An 18,417-nucleotide genomic window follows, 5' to 3' on the forward strand; every position below is an offset into this window, starting at 1 on the left:
TCGATTTATTGTATTAGAAACTATCTACACACAAAAGTATACCAAAGAGTTTTCCTGTTAATTTAAAAATTGTAAATATCTAGTGACAAAACTAATCATAAAATAATCGGAAAAAGACAAATTATAAAGCGTAATTCAAAATGTTACATGATAAGGGCTGTCCCCTTTTCATGTAAGTAAAAAAATAGGGAATTAGTTAAATGTAAATATGAAATAGGATAGTCAAAGATTTGAACTTGCGAAGCTAGACTTGGAATTGAAAATTCCAATCATAAGTTAAAATAAATACAGGATGCTATTGAAATAAGGAATTGCAATTGTTTAGCTTATATATCTGTTATTGGAAAAGGAATGTAATGATGAAATTTGTTTCTGTGAAAATTAAGATAAGGAATTTAATCGTCAATTGAAATTGTAAACATATTTTGTAAAGAGGTTATTTGAAAAATAGGTTACTGAACTCGGGGTCATGTCAAGTTTGGCAATGTGATGCATGTCATCCAACGTGCTTTATGAGCACATGTTTAATCATGCGATGACGTGACGAGTTCTCAATATAGGTAGAGTTTTAGATGCAGTCTGGGAGAAGAGGAGAAGAGTCGGGGAAAAAGAGCTGAGAGAGAGGTCAAAGACGGTTGCTGACGTCAAACCTTGGAAGCGAAAGGTTAGAGAAGAAAAAGCCATGTAAAGAAACTTTGAATTCCTCAAACGAAATCATGGACCGGTCATGAAATAATGAACGCCATCATCTTTGTGTATCTGCGTCTTCATGTTGTGATTCAACAGAAAAGATATTGTCCATTTATATTATAAGAACTTTGTGAAAATCATCATCTCAAAAATAGGTAAGAAATATATGTATCAATATTTATAGAAACACTCCCGTTCATACAGAACTGTCAAAAGTATAAATGTCAATCTCTCGGTCTATCTATCTATATGTCCAATCTCCTCTCATTGTGTATTACAAGCCGTCGGCTCTCTTGTATTAACATGTACCACAAACATGAACAGCTTAAGACATATGAACACTCAACACATGAACACTCCTAAGACTCTAATCTCTCACTAAAGACTCTCCTAAAACGAACAACAACAACAATACAAATACATACGACATCCCTTCTAAAAGATAACCAGTACGTAACAAAAAAAGGCCAAACTGCTTGACAAAAAGGGAAATCCGCAAAATTTGGCCGTAAAACGTCAAGTGGTTCTAAATTGGGTGATCGATTTACTAGAACGTTGCATTAGAAACTGAGCACACCCTATAAATATTTAAATATTGACTTTTTTTTTTTTTTTTTTTTTTTTACATAATCTGGTGGATTAGTGTCCATTCGATAATAATCTGCTGAAAAAATTGAAAAAAAAAAACGAAAATAAAAAATATATCGGTACCACTCGTACATGTGAATTATCAATTCTTTTAGGCTCCTCATTGGTCAGTTTTTCCGCCCACGATTTTGTTTGGACCTATCAAATTGCTTGTTGTTACTAACTGGCGAGGGTATTCTTGGGGCCAAATTTATCTATTTATTTATTTATAGACAGCCTCAAAATCACTTTGTCTCATTGAGACGTTTTAATGCCCAAATGTGGGGCGAAATGTTATTATCATTTGCAAACACCAATGCCCTTATGTTGGGCGAAATATTATATCATTGCACGCTGTTGTGCTCTATGAATCTATTGACTTTCATCGTTACAATATAATGTCTCTGAGACGAAATTAAGGTCTACAGTTTGACCTGTCATTTATCCGCCATTCGGACGGTTATCCACAGTGAACTCCATGAAGATTACAGGACCACCAGCAGTGCAGTGCAGCACTGCAGCAGTTACCCATCTTGAAGGCATCACTCAATTCTTCGACCTGTTGCAGCTTTTCTTCGTCAATGGAGTTTTGTATCCAGCATAACGCGAAGATGAACTATTACCCTTTTAGGGTGTTACCGGCCCAGTTCGGCAGATTGCTAAAGATGACACATCTTTTGCAACTTGGATCTTTTTGCTTTAATAAAATTTATGCTGAATTTTAAAAGGTGAGCCTGTTGTGATTTCTGATTGGTTTTCTTTCATTCTGCCGAGGACAAAACGAATGTGACAGAATTTCTCACAATATGTCATTTTAAGCAAAAACAATAATTTAATTGTCATGTCGGAATTTTCGGTATTATTATACAAACACCGTGACAGCGTTAGGGTTTGTCGGAATTTATCCTGCTTCCAGATAAATTCGACGCTAATGTAACTAGGCTGAAAAAAAAGGCATGAAACAAAAGGGGGGGGTAAGGAATAAAATATAAATGTCTTGTTTTAAAACGAAGAAGAAACTTTATTTACAATAAGTTGCAAATTTTTCCCTTTGCGGGCATTAAACTTAAAACGCCAAAATAACGAAGACAAAACACGCTCGCAATATTACAGTAACAAAACAAAAAATGCTGGTTCTTCTATATAAAACAATGTTTTAACAGAAGGGTCGTTTGTTAACCCGACTACCACAGAATATATTAAAAGTAAAAGTACTTCCGAAATAAAGCCTTGAATAAAGGAACGTACTCACAAAAATAATGTTCAAAGTTCTTTTAGAATTTTCCTTTCCTGCGTGAAAACCGTAGACACACATGTATTACAGGAGCAAGACCTCGTCGCTTGTCCGGATAGGAAATTCCATAATACCTTGTCACGTAAAAGGTATTTTCTTTAAATTTCACTCCTTGTAAAATAATAATAAAATAAATACGTGCAGGACCGCAGCCACGTAGTTAATTTCCAGAAGCCTGTCTCGTCACAGCCGGGTTTACTTCTTTCAAGGAGGGCTCTTCAAAATTCCATCTTCAGCGCCGGGCAAAGAACACGGTCTCTCTCCTCGACAGCAGAATTTCAAAAGAGGGCGAAATACGCGCTGAGCTCGTGACGTCATCACAGAGCTAGCATTTCTCTTTTCTCCAAATTGAAGGGAGTTTCGTACAAAAAAGGGACACGGAACCCAATCCAATAAAACAATATATATATAAATATAAATCATGAACCAGCATAAAAAATATAAGTATATACACAGGGGGGGAGTATACAATTGTTGGTGTAAAAACAGAAAAAATTCCAACATTCTCTCCCAACAGGAAATGGCAGTCAACCTACAGTTGGATGGCACCTGTAAAATTTACAATACAAAAAAGTTTTTCTTTATATATACATACATATACTACACAATGCATGGTCAGGAGCTCTCCAGGAAACACATTCGAACAAAAAAGCAGAAAAATTCAAATAGGCTTATTCTACAAAAATTCACATGAAAACATTCATGTTTAAGGTTAGAACAGAGAATATTCTGCCAGGTAATCAACCATTAGCATATAAGAGTAAAGGCTTGAGAAGTTCACTTACCATCCACCCTCCTCATCCTTATATTATCTCTGGCGTACACCAAAATATCTCAGCTCCCTCGTAACCACAAGAGCCTAGTGAGATCAACACCGGTGCTACAAGAGGGACGAATCCAATCAACCCTGCGCTTGGATGAGTTCAACTCGGTGAAATAAAATAAAACTGCAACCCAAATTTTGCACAAATTATTCAAGGCAATTGCAGTTTTAAACGCTTTCATAGCTATATACATATAGCTAAACAAACAAAGTTGAGTATAGGTGTTAGAAACACCTAGGTAGCTTGAGATGTAATATTTATGGAAGACTCCTATCAAGGAGAGATCCAATCTTGTGTTCAGCACTGAAACAAACATCTCAGCATTAGAAAAATCATTTCTAACTAAGTATAGGATGGTTCTGAGCGCCTCAGAAACACCCCTGGACAAATCAAGCTTGACTCCGATAGCTCTTGCAATACTGCAGTAAGCTACGTCAAGGCAGATCTCCACAAAATATTCAAAAACAAAAACACCTGCATGTGACTCCCAAGCAGGAACCGTCCTACTTAAAGGAGCAACTTCACAGAATGAAGGTTCTGCAAGTGATTTCGGCACAACATATCCTACACTCCCGTAGGAACTCGGAGAAGCTGAACTACACACCATGTAGTCAGCAAATTCAACAGGATCCCTCATGGGATTCTTTATCGAGTTACACTCAACCTGAATCTGGACGCCCCAGTCCAACTTGAGTTCACGTAACTCTTCAAAAACCATTCTCCTCTTGGTTTTTATACCTTCACAGGTGGATATAGTGCTTTCTGCTCTATACCCTTGATGGAGAATTTCTCTCCCAGTGATAACATTAGCACTTAAAGAAGTGCACAAAGCTTGCACTTCCACACAGGATAGACTCCTGTCCTTCAACCACTGACCATTGTCAGAACCACATGACCGGAGTAATATCCCACCGTCATGATTGAGTTCCTCTGTATTCTGACAAGGTTGTGGAAAATAACCACTTATGCGAGTTTTCGAACTCACATGGTTAGAGGGCAAAACAATTCCAACATCCCATGGAAATCCCTCCATAAATTTCATAATATTCATGCCCACACTTAACAAGTCGTGGACACGAGTGGTATCATTCATGATACCTGGGAATCTCACTCCCAATACCTTCTTTAAAATACTACAGGCAAACTGCCCGCCAGAAAAATCAAACTTCAGCGCCTGACTACGCAGATCCTCTGAAGTGGCACTTGCAACACTGCTTTCAGACTGTGATACAACATCTTCCAAGCCAAACTTGCCAGAACTCAGCGAACAGTTTTCAGAGTCTTGACATTCGGGCTTAGTAGTCGGAAACTCGCCAAGCATCTCCCTAGGGGTTTCAAATATCTCAGGGTTTCACAAAGAATCACACTCCACACCATCTGCCAACCTCGAAAGAATGAATCGAACCTGGGACGAGAACACTACAACCTTAACAGCATCCGCTTCTACTAGCGAACAGTCCACGTCCTCACGTAAGGAACGATCACCCAACAACTCTGTAATATCATCTACCGATGACAACCATTCATCGACATCGGCCTTCATCGTCATAAAATAAGGCTGGGGTAATTCCCTCTGCAACCGCAACAAATCCAAGACGGCGATAACTTTCCCCAAATAAAACTTTCGTTTCTTTACAAGGAATCCGGAAGAACGAGTGACCAACATCGTGCAGTGTTTTACTTTTTCCTTCAAAAATATGGAATAAATCCAAACAAATACAAAAAATAGGCGTTCGAGAATTATACACAAAAAAATGCACACACAAAGGTTACAAAGATATTTGCATAAAATTCCTTCCTCATAGCACAAACAAAACAAGACCAATACAGCATATTTAGCCGTGAAAATATCAAGGGATACAATCCCCAGTTACAAATTAAAAGAGTCACTATGACTTAAATTAAAATTAAGTGAATTTAAAATTCAAACTTCTATATGGAAGTTAATTCACTGGAAATGAATAATAGTGTTAACACGCTTACAGCAATATCCTCACTGAATACGACCTAGGAAAAACGCGGAAAGAGTTTAAATATATAACTACGTCGGGGGAGGGTACATGCCACTATGTCACATGTGCATCTTCAAAGGAATTCAAATAACCAAATGCACATACGGGCTAAGAAAGAAAAAGGGGGCTTGTCTTTTCACAAACTCTTAGAATAACAGTCTGCAAAGCAAATGGGTATAAATTCGCTATAGAAAAATAATAAATATCTTCAACGTATAAAATATTTCTAATAATGCTGTCCGGTTAATTCACAACCCGGAAACATTTAACACATGTGAGAGAACGCACGTGTTCATTAAATCAAAGTGGGGTATATACTTATTTCTTTTTTTTCTAATATATTGAGGAAAAATACCAACATATAACTAACACCGGTTTGGGACACAGCGTCTCTATTTACTAGGCTCCCCACGAGGGTATAATTAGATAAAAGTCGTTTCTTAAAGTGGGGAAAATCCAGCTTCCGAAAAATATCGAACACGCTGAATTAGGACGAAAAATAAAATTACCTCAGTCTAGTAGGATTTCTTATTCGCTGACTAGGCACAGAAAATACTATAGTTTCTCCCACCGTAACTCGCAATACCCGTGGAAATTCAACTAAAGCAGGTAAAATATAAATTATATACCGAAGGAGGTTTACGAAATTTACAACTTCAATTCTAAGGAATAGAAAAAAGGAAAGTGTATACTTATCGCTTAATCTTTTTATTAAGAAAAATATTTATGAAAAGTTGTGCGTAAACTATTACTCAGATATAAAGACACTAGACGCACATAAAAATGCTAAATTCGGGAATTTTCATTAAGCGAAAGACGAATGTTGGAAACACTAAATTACATTACACGCTTTCTAAATTCCGGAGATAGCAGTCCTCAAATATTTTAAGGAGAGCGTTAACAGACGCGCTAAATTACAAGTGGGGAGGGAAGGCATCAATAAGACGTGTAGTGGACGAGGAAGTGACAGAAACGCGTCTCGAAATAGGAAGTGGCATATATGCGTCGTATCATAAAAGGCTTAGTAACTAGGTTCGCTAAATTATTTGAGATAACTGACCACTTAGTTTGAAAAGTATTCTGAAATAAAGGAATACGAGTTTGTAAAATGCCTTCAAATAACGGAAGCAATTTACAGTGGTCGAACGAATCTAAGTGACGCTAATAGCGTCAAGTAGCGAAGTTAACAGAAATTTCAATCCTAACTCGAAAGAAAGTGAATTAAAGTGTATCTCTATTAGAAAAGGGTACACGATAACGGACAAAAAAATGGCTAAATGTATTTAATATAAAGTTTGCAAAATGCATTTACCGAAAGAGACTAGTGTACCTCGATGAAAAAGGAAATATACTTAATTTTCAAAGGGTTCCAAGAAAGGGAATAATAAATTGGCCCAATGCTTTTAATATGGGACAAAATTGGCCCAATGCTTTCAAATAAAAGAAATTTCCCAACTACTCTTAAGAAAAATTTGCAAATTGTCGGGAAACAATTTGCAAAGTGCCCACAAATAAAGGCAGAAATTTTCTAAACTACCTTTAAATAAACGAAAGAAAATTTGCAAAATTTGCAAAATGTCGGAAAACAATTTGCAAAATGCCTACAAATAAAAGCAGACTTTTTCAAACAACTTTTAAATAAAAGAAAGAGAAATTTGCAAAATGTCGGAATTTATCCTGCTTCCAGATAAATTCGACGCTAATGTAACTAGGCTGAAAAAAAAGGCATGAAACAAAAGGGGGGGTAAGGAATAAAATATAAATGTCTTGTTTTAAAACGAAGAAGAAACTTTATTTACAATAAGTTGCAAATTTTTCCCTTTGCGGGCATTAAACTTAAAACGCCAAAATAACGAAGACAAAACACGCTCGCAATATTACAGTAACAAAACAAAAAATGCTGGTTCTTCTATATAAAACAATGTTTTAACAGAAGGGTCGTTTGTTAACCCGACTACCACAGAATATATTAAAAGTAAAAGTACTTCCGAAATAAAGCCTTGAATAAAGGAACGTACTCACAAAAATAATGTTCAAAGTTCTTTTAGAATTTTCCTTTCCTGCGTGAAAACCGTAGACACACATGTATTACAGGAGCAAGACCTCGTCGCTTGTCCGGATAGGAAATTCCATAATACCTTGTCACGTAAAAGGTATTTTCTTTAAATTTCACTCCTTGTAAAATAATAATAAAATAAATACGTGCAGGACCGCAGCCACGTAGTTAATTTCCAGAAGCCTGTCTCGTCACAGCCGGGTTTACTTCTTTCAAGAAGGGCTCTTCAAAATTCCATCTTCAGCGCCGGGCAAAGAACACGGTCTCTCTCCTCGACAGCAGAATTTCAAAAGAGGGCGAAATACGCGCTGAGCTCGTGACGTCATCACAGAGCTAGCATTTCTCTTTTCTCCAAATTGAAGGGAGTTTCGTACAAAAAAGGGACACGGAACCCAATCCAATAAAACAATATATATATAAATATAAATCATGAACCAGCATAAAAAATATAAGTATATACACAGGGGGGGAGTATACAATTGTTGGTGTAAAAACAGAAAAAATTCCAACAGGTTAGGGTTAGGGTTAGAGTTAGGGTTTAGGGTTAGGGTTAGGGTTAGGGGTTAGGATTAGGGTTAGGGGTAGGGTTAATTCGCTGTCACGGTGTTTGTATAGTTTTACCGAATTTTCTGTAGAAGACCAATTTTCCGCAAAAATTACTTTTAACTAGAAATAACTTTCTACTCGATGATTTTCGTAATTTTTGGATATATTACTATTTTCGACATGATAATTAAGTACGTAACATTGTTTTTGCTTAAAACGACATATTTAATAAAATTGATCTGTCGACTCTATCATTAAATTATTTTTTAACTAATTTCCGGTGCTAGTGCACTTATTGATCTCTGTGCGCTATTTTGTAAATAGTAAGTTTCATTAAATATCTGTTTAATATTAGATATCTGTTTTTATGAAATTGTAAGGTTAAAATACAGAATAGGTAAAAACATCCTCCCCTCCCATGTTAAGAATTACTTTCTAAATAATAACGTTATTATTTCAGTACGTCGGATCAGATCAGTAAGTGCACTCGTACCTAATTTCCCAACTATATTTCCTTTTGAATAATTTATGCCGCTAGATCCCTCTGTCCCCTCATGTACCAGACTTCATATCTAACCTTGCTGGCTGCGCCAACCTTTATTTGCCGAGCGAGCCCTATAATGAGGAAGTGGGCGATATTTATTTGCGATAAACTGATCAAAATATTTTAATGATCTAAAACTTAAAACTCTACGGTTACAACTGATACTTTCTTATCTTCGTCCATAAAAAAGGAACTCACTTGGGTACATGCTCAGCTTCATATGGAACCAAAACCACTTTTTCTCCGTGAATAATCGTATTTTTGTTTATTAGCATTTTTAATAGTTGGCGAACACGTGCTAAAATAGTCGAAATGCCGGTGTCAACCATATAAATCGCCTGGTTAAAATTTATCCGCGTTCGATATTCCTCCCAGAAAAATAGGTCCAGAGATCAATCTAAAGAATTTCTGTAAAAAATTACAGAAACATATTTATGATGTACATACCTTCTGAACGAAGATGTCATATTTTTAAAAAAAAATCACGTTTTTTTTTTGTTTTTCATTTTTTTTTATATTATTTTTTGTAGTTAGGCTAATTTTGATCTCTGGAGAGGTAAGTGTATCAGAATTTTGGAGGAATTTTTGACACCCCTAACACAAAACTGCGAGAAAAAAAAAAAAAAAAACGTGGTGCAAGTCTATAAATGGGCCACAACAAATCTTTTATACAATAAAAATCTGAAAAAAATCTTTATAATGTACGTACTTGTCACTGCATGAAGATGTCATATTCCAAAACTTACGTAAATCGATCAAGTAGTTTTTTTTTTTTTACTTAAGAAAATAAAAAATTATGGAAGTTTAATCGGAGATTTGGCACGCGCCATCTTGTTTGAGAGATAACGCCACTAACGACCCCTGGCGGAAATATGGGTCAACAAGGGCAGTACATGCAGACGGTCTGCATGTACTGCCCTTGTTGACCCATTGCAGACCATCGAATATTTTATCAATCAAGTACTTTTTTTTTTTTTTTTTAAGAAAATCAAATTTTACGATTTCTAGGGATTATAAATAAATAAATTGACTTCTTTTAATAAAGAGAATGTGTCTTTGGGTTTGTATTACTGTACACATAGATTCGAAAAAGTTTGACAACTTTTTCGAATCTATGTGTACAGTAATACAAACTCAAAGACACATTCTCTTTATTAAAAGAAGGCAATTTATTTATTTATAACAGAAAATGGACTGTGATTGATGAAAGTATGATAAGTTATGAAAAGGAGGGGGGTTGTAAAGAGATAGGTTTTGATACTCAAAAAATTTACCCTACGCAAAATATTATGAAAGTAAAGATAATTTTTGCGAAAATATATTCTTTTATACCAACTTTGTTTCCATTCGTAGCCAAGAGTGACCAACAAAATGATGTTTCCTTACAAAGAGAAAATGTTATATATATAATAATATAAATATACAAGAAACAAATGTTACCATAGTCAATAAAAGTTACTTTTATTGTGGAAAAGTTCATTGGTTTGTATTTTTAACTAGTTTATAAAAAAAATTCAAAATGACAGCGACTTTGAAATGGAGGGGCACCTGAGCATTCTCTGTTAACAATTTAAGAGAGTTCCATCAACGTAAGGAATATTTATAAACATATTTTAATGTTTTCTGTTATTTTGTGCTTGAGGAATATTCGATTATGGCATGTGTAGTTTATATAAAAATTCATTTAAGTAGTTATCGCCTCAAATTTCGTTTTAATTTCGGTTCGCTGAAATTATTCCAATTAAAGAGCATTAAAAACTATTTCAAAACAAAAAAAAATCATGAACTGAACTTTTATTGACTATGGTAACATTTATATGTATATTTTTTTTTCGGGTAGTCGTTTGTTGGCTTTTTTGCTAAACACTCTTACCAAATAGTATCGATGAAATATCAAAACACAAAGAAACAAAAACAGTTTTGAAAAATAATGAAGCTTTACTTACTTTAGTAAAATAATCCGAAACAGCAAAATGGGATATTAAAAAAGTAAACACGTAACTACTTTAGTTTTTTTAAGCAAAGAACCGATATAAATATGAATAAGAAGAAAATAACGCCCTTTTCAAGCAGAACAGCTTCATTTCAGTTTTACAGTATTGAACGGTGTAGTATTGTGCCGTCGGATTTAGGGTTGTACTATTGTAATGTAAAGAACACGCAGAAAGGGTTGTAATCAACTGAATTCCTTCTAGTACACTGACAAAAAAAAACAGATATATAAATAAAAATAAAAACGTTATGTAAATGCTTTTAAAAAGACACATAATCATGTGAGCAGGATTTTTTCCTTCTTTTGACACAATAACAAGTAACATTCTTATTTTTTATTATTTATCTATTTATCTATTTTCGAAAGAGTGCAACGTGCAAGTGGAGAAGGAAAAAAACAGAGTTATGCAAAATTTGTGTCGAGAATTGTCTAAAGTTCCGACTTTTGTTTTTGTTTTCACTTTAATAAGAACGTGAATTTATGAGGTAAATTTATTCGACACAATATGATTCAACTCAAAAAAATAAATAAAAGCTAACGTTAATTAAGATTAAAGTTAAGGTGTTATTGTGGACCCTTACCCCTTTTAATAAACCTTGTTAAACTTTGTGACATATTTCCATTCTATGGAGGTCAGGTGCGAACGAACACCTCATGATTTTATTATACCATATTTCTTCAAACTGAAACATAATTATCAAAGTATACTTACGCAGATAGATATGAAAAGTCTTTGTTAAAGTTTGTGCCATATTTCCATGGAGTACAGGCGCGAACGCAGACCCCACAATTTTATTATACCATCCCTATTTAAGTTGAAACATAATTATCAAAGTATTCTTATGTAAATCTATATCAAAAACCCTTGTAAACGTTTTTTTTTTCATTTTTTTATTTCCATACTTTGGGGGCCAGGCGCGAACGCAGACCCCACAATTTTTATGAACTACCGTTCTGCCAGATCAAACATACCCATTCCTGATCCTCGATACATCTTCTATCATTATATGTAATCAGTTTTTTAAAATAGTCAACCATATAGGAGCCTATTCGTAACCACACACACACACACACACACACACACACACACACATACAGACGTTCAGCTTTATATTATATATATATATATATATATATACACACACACACACACACTAAAAGAATACCTATTCCAGGACATGTAAAATAAATTCCTTGAACAGAATAGTTTTGCACCACCTTTTTATGTTTTTCCTGATGTAACGTTGTCTAAACAAATATTTTTTGATTTATAAAGTTTTTTTTATTTTTACAATTACTGGGTATTTCACGTTAAGTTAATGACATAGTTTTCATAAACATCTTGATAGCATATATCTCACTAATCTTTAACCTTAATGAATACACAATAAACAATAAAGATAATTTAGATTATTGAAACGACTGTTTTTATCATTGATATTATTCTCACAATATTTCAGCCAATGTAACCTCCGACTTTCTTCCGTCGCATTTTGTTCAACTTGAGATTTTTTTATGAACTTGAGAAAAAGTACAGATTTTCAAAATGAGAACAGCAGTCCGAATAACCCAAATAAATTTTATCAATCTTCATCTTAAAAATTTCAATATAGTCCAGTAAGTATGTATGTATATATATATGTATATATATATATATATATATATATATATATATATGTATATTTATAGTAAGTTATGAAAATATATATGCCAATTAAGCTACACAGAATATTCTGTGTTTCATTCTCGTGAGAATTCATTAGGCTTATGTGAAAAGTTGTGGTTATCGCACATTTGTATATATGCACATGCTATTGAATTTTCTAGTTAGCCAATCAGCTTCCTAGTTGCCACTGAGCCCATCCTAATCAGCCAATAAGAGAGGGGGGGGCACTTACAGGACAAAGGCACAATTGGCCTCCGGGTTTAAAATATATACATACATATTTATATATATAGATATTGTTTGCTTTTGTTTTTGCGATACGTTTTGAATGAATTCAATTATTTATGAAAGTGCATTTTTACCTAAATGCAAGTTGGGAATAATTTTCCCTTTAACCAATTTGGTACCCCCACATGGGGAGCGGCATATATATTATTTTTAAAATATAATTATCCATGCTGACACGTGTTTCGTCGTCTATGACTAGTGATAAAATTTAATATTTCGTTATCAATCTTATATTCAAATCGATCGAAAGTATCTTTTTTATTTGTCATCATCATCAGCAGCAGCAGTACAGAGATGATAATGACTAAGTGGTCAGTGACACAGACTGACGACTCGGGTGTGCCAAGTTTGAATCCAGTTTGTCCCACAGAAGCACTTTCACTTAAGGATGTTGGCAACCTTCACTCGTAAATATCTGATGTCTTTCTAGAAATAATGATCAAACTAGAAAGATATTGGAGAAACGAATACCAAGAATAATCATCTGATTCATTTGAAAATGAATAAATGACCAACAACAGCAGCAGTTTAACACCTGTTTTACATGCATTAGACAGCTTTTAGAAATTGACTTTGAAACTAACCTATCTCTGACCAGGTCTTTATTTATGCTTCTTTCTCTCAAACCAATCCTCATCACTTCCTCCCATATTTTCCTTAACTTTCCCCTTCCAACTGACCCTGCTTCTTCAACAATTTTATATCTACTAACTAGTGATGGAGTGATTCCAATACTTTTCCCGATTCCAATACAATTACTGATTCCAATTCTTTATAAATCTCTAAATATTTAAGTATCGAGTTGTTATTTTCCCCGATTTCTGTAAAAAACATTTGTTAAATATGCAGATATTTTCCTAAACGTAAAATTACACTTGTGAAGGATGATCTATCGATTTTAGCTTTACTGGTATTTTAAAATCAATAAATATTTATTATTTTATCGTTATTACCAGCAATGGAAGATTTTTGCTTTAAACAAAACCAAATAAAAAAGACAAAAGAATTGTTTTGGTATCAGAAAATAGACACCAACTTTTTCAATAACGATTCCAGTACTCCCAAATTTGTCAATTTTTCCAATTCCCGATTCCAATTAATTGTCACAACACTACTACTAACCCGAAAATTCTCATCCATTTTTTCAATGTGACCAAACTAACAAAATCTCCTGTTCTGCATGTACTGTTCAGATTTATTCTTCCTTTAAGGTTCTAAAAACCTCAATGATCCAATTATCCAATCCTAACTCTTGTACACCAGTACCATCTTCTCCCTGTAATATTTTTAAACTAAATGCATATATTTTATTAAATTCGATAGCGGTGATTATTGTGCAGTTTTATGGCTAATCTAATTTTCTTAAAAATTACTCTATTAAATAGTGAGAGAGTAAACTCACTATTGTATAAAATTGTTGACAATAATAGGAAATGACAGGTCAGCCAGGGTCAACTTGATGAACTTAGTGAAGATTGCTAGACTGTGGGACTATAATAGAAATAGATGTGATGTCACATGGCTCAATCAGAGAGTGTGAAAGTAAAGAAGACAGTTCGTTTGGGAGAATGCAGCACATGTAAAATGATAAGGGCTGACAAAATATAATAAATTAATATTTCTGTAATGATTCTGATCCCTCCCTTTGTGCCTCCCACTCCACTCAGTGATTTGGAAGAAAGATCAAGTGGGGTGAAATGGAAGTAAAAAACTGATGATTTTCCAAAATAGACAACAAAAGATGAAGAAATAAATAAATAAAATTGACAACAAATGAATGTTACCAAAGGTAAGCTAAGTTATTATTTTACTTACCTGGATAAGTTTTTTTTATGTTTTTACTTATTTTAAAGTGTTTTTTACAAATAAAAGTAGTGTAAAATCTATCAGGTTAGAATAAAAAACAAAATGGTGGTCTTATTCGAACCATAGTGAAGTCTCAATAATCACTTACAAATCACAAATTAAACCAAATACTGATAGAAACGCATTCAATAAATATCACCGACCACTCAAAAATATAATGCTCTATCAGTATTTTGTTTAATTTTCGATTTTTAAGCGATTATCGATGCTCGAATTCATGTGAAACCTGTAGCGCAAGTTTTTTTTTTATTTCAGGTTGTGCAACGTTGGATATGTCCTCAAGTGATCTGTCGCTTTCTCCAATGTATCAGCCACTGCTAGCACCTCACCTTCTAGTGGAGCATAACATGACTTGGCTGAGTGTATGACAACAGAAAGGGTCTTGCTTTGGGACAGCGACAGTGTTTCTGGAAGAGCCAAAATCCAAAACCGTTCTTTGACTAATCAGTGGCAAGGCAGGTGGGCTTGGACTTGTCAAAGATATGGACGCCCTCCTCAATCTCACTTGGGCTCCAGGTTATCAAAGTGAACATTCCATGCAAATGGCGTTCTCGGCTTCAGGAGCTGGCGAAATGGTTGCATTCTGTTTGCCATGTTGAATGCATAAGACACCTGGTTCACCAGAACAAACCATGAGTGCATATCCCTGATGTTCTTCAGTGCTGGGAAGTTCAATAGCAGGTATCTCTTGCATAGCCGAACACTGTGGAGTGTGATCTCAAATCCAGTGAAGTCCACTATGTCCTGGGTGAAGACAAACTTTTCAGGGTTGAGAATTATGCCATTTCTGACGCAAATGTCCAAACATTGGTATGCATGGAAGAAACTGACTTCGATATTGTCCAACCATGGAAGGATGTCATCAACGCACTTTGTCTTGCGTGGCATATCAGCAACAATCACATCAAAACACCGCATGTAGCCATCCTCACAGGCGATGTACCCCTATGGGGCAGATCGATATCTGTATCTCCTCCAAGGCGTAATGAAAGTTGTGAAGTGTTTATTTTCATTGCAGATTGGCACACTGTGGCAACTGTTCCAGGCATCAAACACCATCTTTTTTTTTACCATGGGGCACAGACCTGGCTTGATTGGGTGTGGTGAGTCTCTCTTGCCGTACGAGCATAGAGAGGTTGGAAGTCGACAGTACGATGAGGTTTTCCATTCTTTTTGCACAGATGACAATTCTATGGCATCACGTTACCGGATCACCAATTGGCACTCGTTTGGTGACTTGTAGTCTCACGTCTTGATCCAGACTTGTTTTTTACCTCATCTTGCCAGTGCAGTGAGATGGGAACAGGTGTTTGGTGAGCCATGGGTGTAGCATCAGGGTCAACCATTAGCTTCATGGGTCGGCCCTCCACGAGAGGAAGGGGCTGGTGCTCACATGTGTTGAATGTACTCGTGCTGTATAGATTGCGCAAATACTCCTCCAGTTTCCCGCAATTTTCTTCAGTTGCAGAGTAGGGAAGATCATTGGCGTGTTTAGCATGTGAATTTCCTGCATTAGCATCTGTAGTGCTAACAGCATCATTTCTGTTGTATGTCACTTCACCAATTGTGAGAAAGTTCTCGGTAATCAAGTCAAGTACAACACAAGCTTCCCTGCTAATAAAGAATTTGTCTGCACTGTCAATAACATACACTATCTGACGTGCTTCTACCCTGTTGCCTTCAAAGTCTTTTCCGGATTGTCAGAGAACCATTGCGTCAAGGATATTGATACCTTTATTGTTGATGTTCATTTGCATGTTGACAGAAATGAGATCATGCTTTCTCAGTCCCAATCGATGGATCACCTTGATCCTGGCCAGCCAACTTTGACAACAAGTATCAGCCATGGCAGCAACAACAACCGTTTTGGGCGGCTGAGATATGAGGGTTGGGCCAAAGCCAAGTTATCCATAGTGTTCCCAGGTGATTTTGTGTTATGAGGTTGATAAATGGTTGTAATCATGAGGTTTGTTTGGTTCACACGTCAGACAGCTGGTTGGAGAGATGATAGTCCAGGATCCATTTGCATGTGTTGTGATGTTCAATATAGCTGGATGCTACACACAGTGTCAAAAACGTTTGCTTTATGTTCGGTGTATGATCTTGGCGATGTTTCTCATTGCTGTTTCTTTCTATTTTTGTTGCAGCACACACTTTCGTAGTGATTTTCATGATCACATCTTTTGTATACATGACCGTAGGAAGGGTACTCCTGTTTAAGGACACTTGCAAAGGAATTTCTGCCATGTCCAGTCTTTCCACAGTAATGCCATGTTTCGGTCATATTAGTGTTATGGGTAGCTGCACTTTTCTGTTGCTGGTAAGTGCTGGCAGCAGCTGCTGCACCGTGAGAATCATGAAGGGATGCTGAGCATTTTCCGGCTTCTTTGGCTTTGACGAATTGAAAAATATGCTCCAGCATCATGTCTTAGTTTTTCTCACTAAGGAGTTCCAGCTGAATTTCTGTGACCTCATGGCCACAAATGAGTACATCTCGAAGGATGGTTTCTGTGTAGTTCACCTCCTCCTCGCACTATGGACACATGATGATAAATTTGCACACTCCAGTTTGTCCCCGGAGACAAGCACTAAAGGAGTGGATTGTTTTGTCACGATTCTTGTGCATGTTGTGACACCATAGTATTCTCCTCTCTGACCTTGTGTTACTTTTAGCACATCTGCTTCTGGTTTGTCCGTTAATAAGCTGCCTGCGAGTCAGGTTCTTGCATAGGGATTCATCGCAGCATTCTACCAGTTACATGACAAAGTCCTTTCCTGTGATTTTGGTTGCAACAACATAGTCTCTCCATCTATTTTTGAAGGAGGGCCAGTCTTCACTTGAACCAGCTGGAGATACAGTAGGTCGCTTCCACTCTTGCAGCAACTGCACCGTTGGGAGCAGCTGTGCTGTGAATGGTTGCATGTGTTATCAGGTGTGCTGCAATCACAACGGCATCCAAGGCACCCATTTTATATTCACAGTCCGCAATAGGGAATTGTACAATGGGCATTGTGAGAGTGGTCTACTGATGGATACAAAGGTGGTTGTAGGATGGTTGTGCGATATGATCAGGTCAAGTCAATCTTTGTCATAGATAAGTATCCACTATTTTGATACCATTTCAAAATGACATCACAAATGATGAGGATCTGATATACACAGATTGGTAGAACTAAGTAAATGGAATAGTTACAGTCACATAACCTAACAAGTGTAATTGCGGTACATATTTATCTTGCAGAAGACATGGAATTGCCCAACCAAGAAGATATGAGTGCACTTGGCAAACATGACAGCTATAAATATTTGGGAGTTCTGAAAGCAACCATCAAAACTACAGAATTAAAAAGAGAAGATTAGAAAACTTGATGAGAAGATAAGAAGAGGAAGAAAGAAAAGAAATTATACAGTAGAAATTTAATTAAAGTAATAAACACGTGATAAACACATTAATAAGATACCCGGAATCATTCATAGATTCCTGAATTCGGCAGAAAGATTCCTGAGTTCGTCAAATTACACTTCAAAAAGATTGGGATGACATGCACCGTGAAAATAATACCCAGATGAAAACAGTACTTCGAATAATTCATTTTTTATTGTTTTAAATAAATATTAATTTTGCCATGTTCGATACATCATTTATATGATCTTTTACAGACTCTGAAATTACTTTTTTATTGCAGCAAGTATGTTGTGTTATAGGAGGGAAATGTTATGCATTTCTCTCCTAATAATCACTTAAATAAACACAAGGCCAAACGACATTGCTTTTAACAAAACAATAATAAAGGGTTTATTTAAAAAAGGCGAGATTGTATCTCAGACTGAAGAAAAAGAAAAAAAGTGTAAATGTCTGTTTGGAGGGGTTGTCTGCCATCAGACTGCAGTCGTCAACAAGTAGCAGTAGGAAGGGTGAATGAGAGGTCTGTATAGGTCGCTTGCTGGCGTCTCTCTGGCGATCGTAACTGAGATCCCAAAAGGGCTAAAAATAGTCCTTAAGGGAACAG

At 35.7% G+C, this 18,417-nt stretch overlaps 2 protein-coding genes across 4 annotated transcripts in view; both read right to left on the minus strand.

The window, feature by feature from the left end:
* LOC145268767 (N-acetyltransferase 9-like protein) overlaps window positions 1–18,417 on the minus strand; it is a 183,928-nt gene that overhangs the window by 40,126 nt on the left and 125,385 nt on the right. Inside the window, exon 1 of one of the 3 annotated variants that reach the window (XM_080124367.1) lies at window positions 9,303–9,438. The exons of 1 other annotated variant lie outside the window; for it this stretch is intronic. In XM_080124367.1, coding sequence (XP_079980493.1) covers window positions 9,303–9,325 — 23 coding nt within the window. In that variant the 5' untranslated portion in view covers window positions 9,326–9,438. Of the gene's footprint in view, window positions 1–8,791; window positions 8,907–9,302; window positions 9,439–18,417 lie in introns of those variants that run through there. One more of the 3 variants, XM_080124366.1, reaches the window with a different exon arrangement.
* Window positions 14,908–15,324, minus strand: LOC145268608 (uncharacterized). The gene has a single exon (XM_080124060.1). The coding sequence runs from the start codon at window positions 15,322–15,324 to the stop codon at window positions 14,908–14,910; it is 417 nt and encodes a 138-aa protein (XP_079980186.1).

This window comes from Euprymna scolopes, chromosome 44, assembly GCF_053919585.1.
Source record: "Euprymna scolopes isolate OS-2025 chromosome 44, ASM5391958v1, whole genome shotgun sequence".
In the NCBI taxonomy this organism is placed as follows: domain Eukaryota; kingdom Metazoa; phylum Mollusca; class Cephalopoda; order Sepiida; family Sepiolidae; genus Euprymna; species Euprymna scolopes.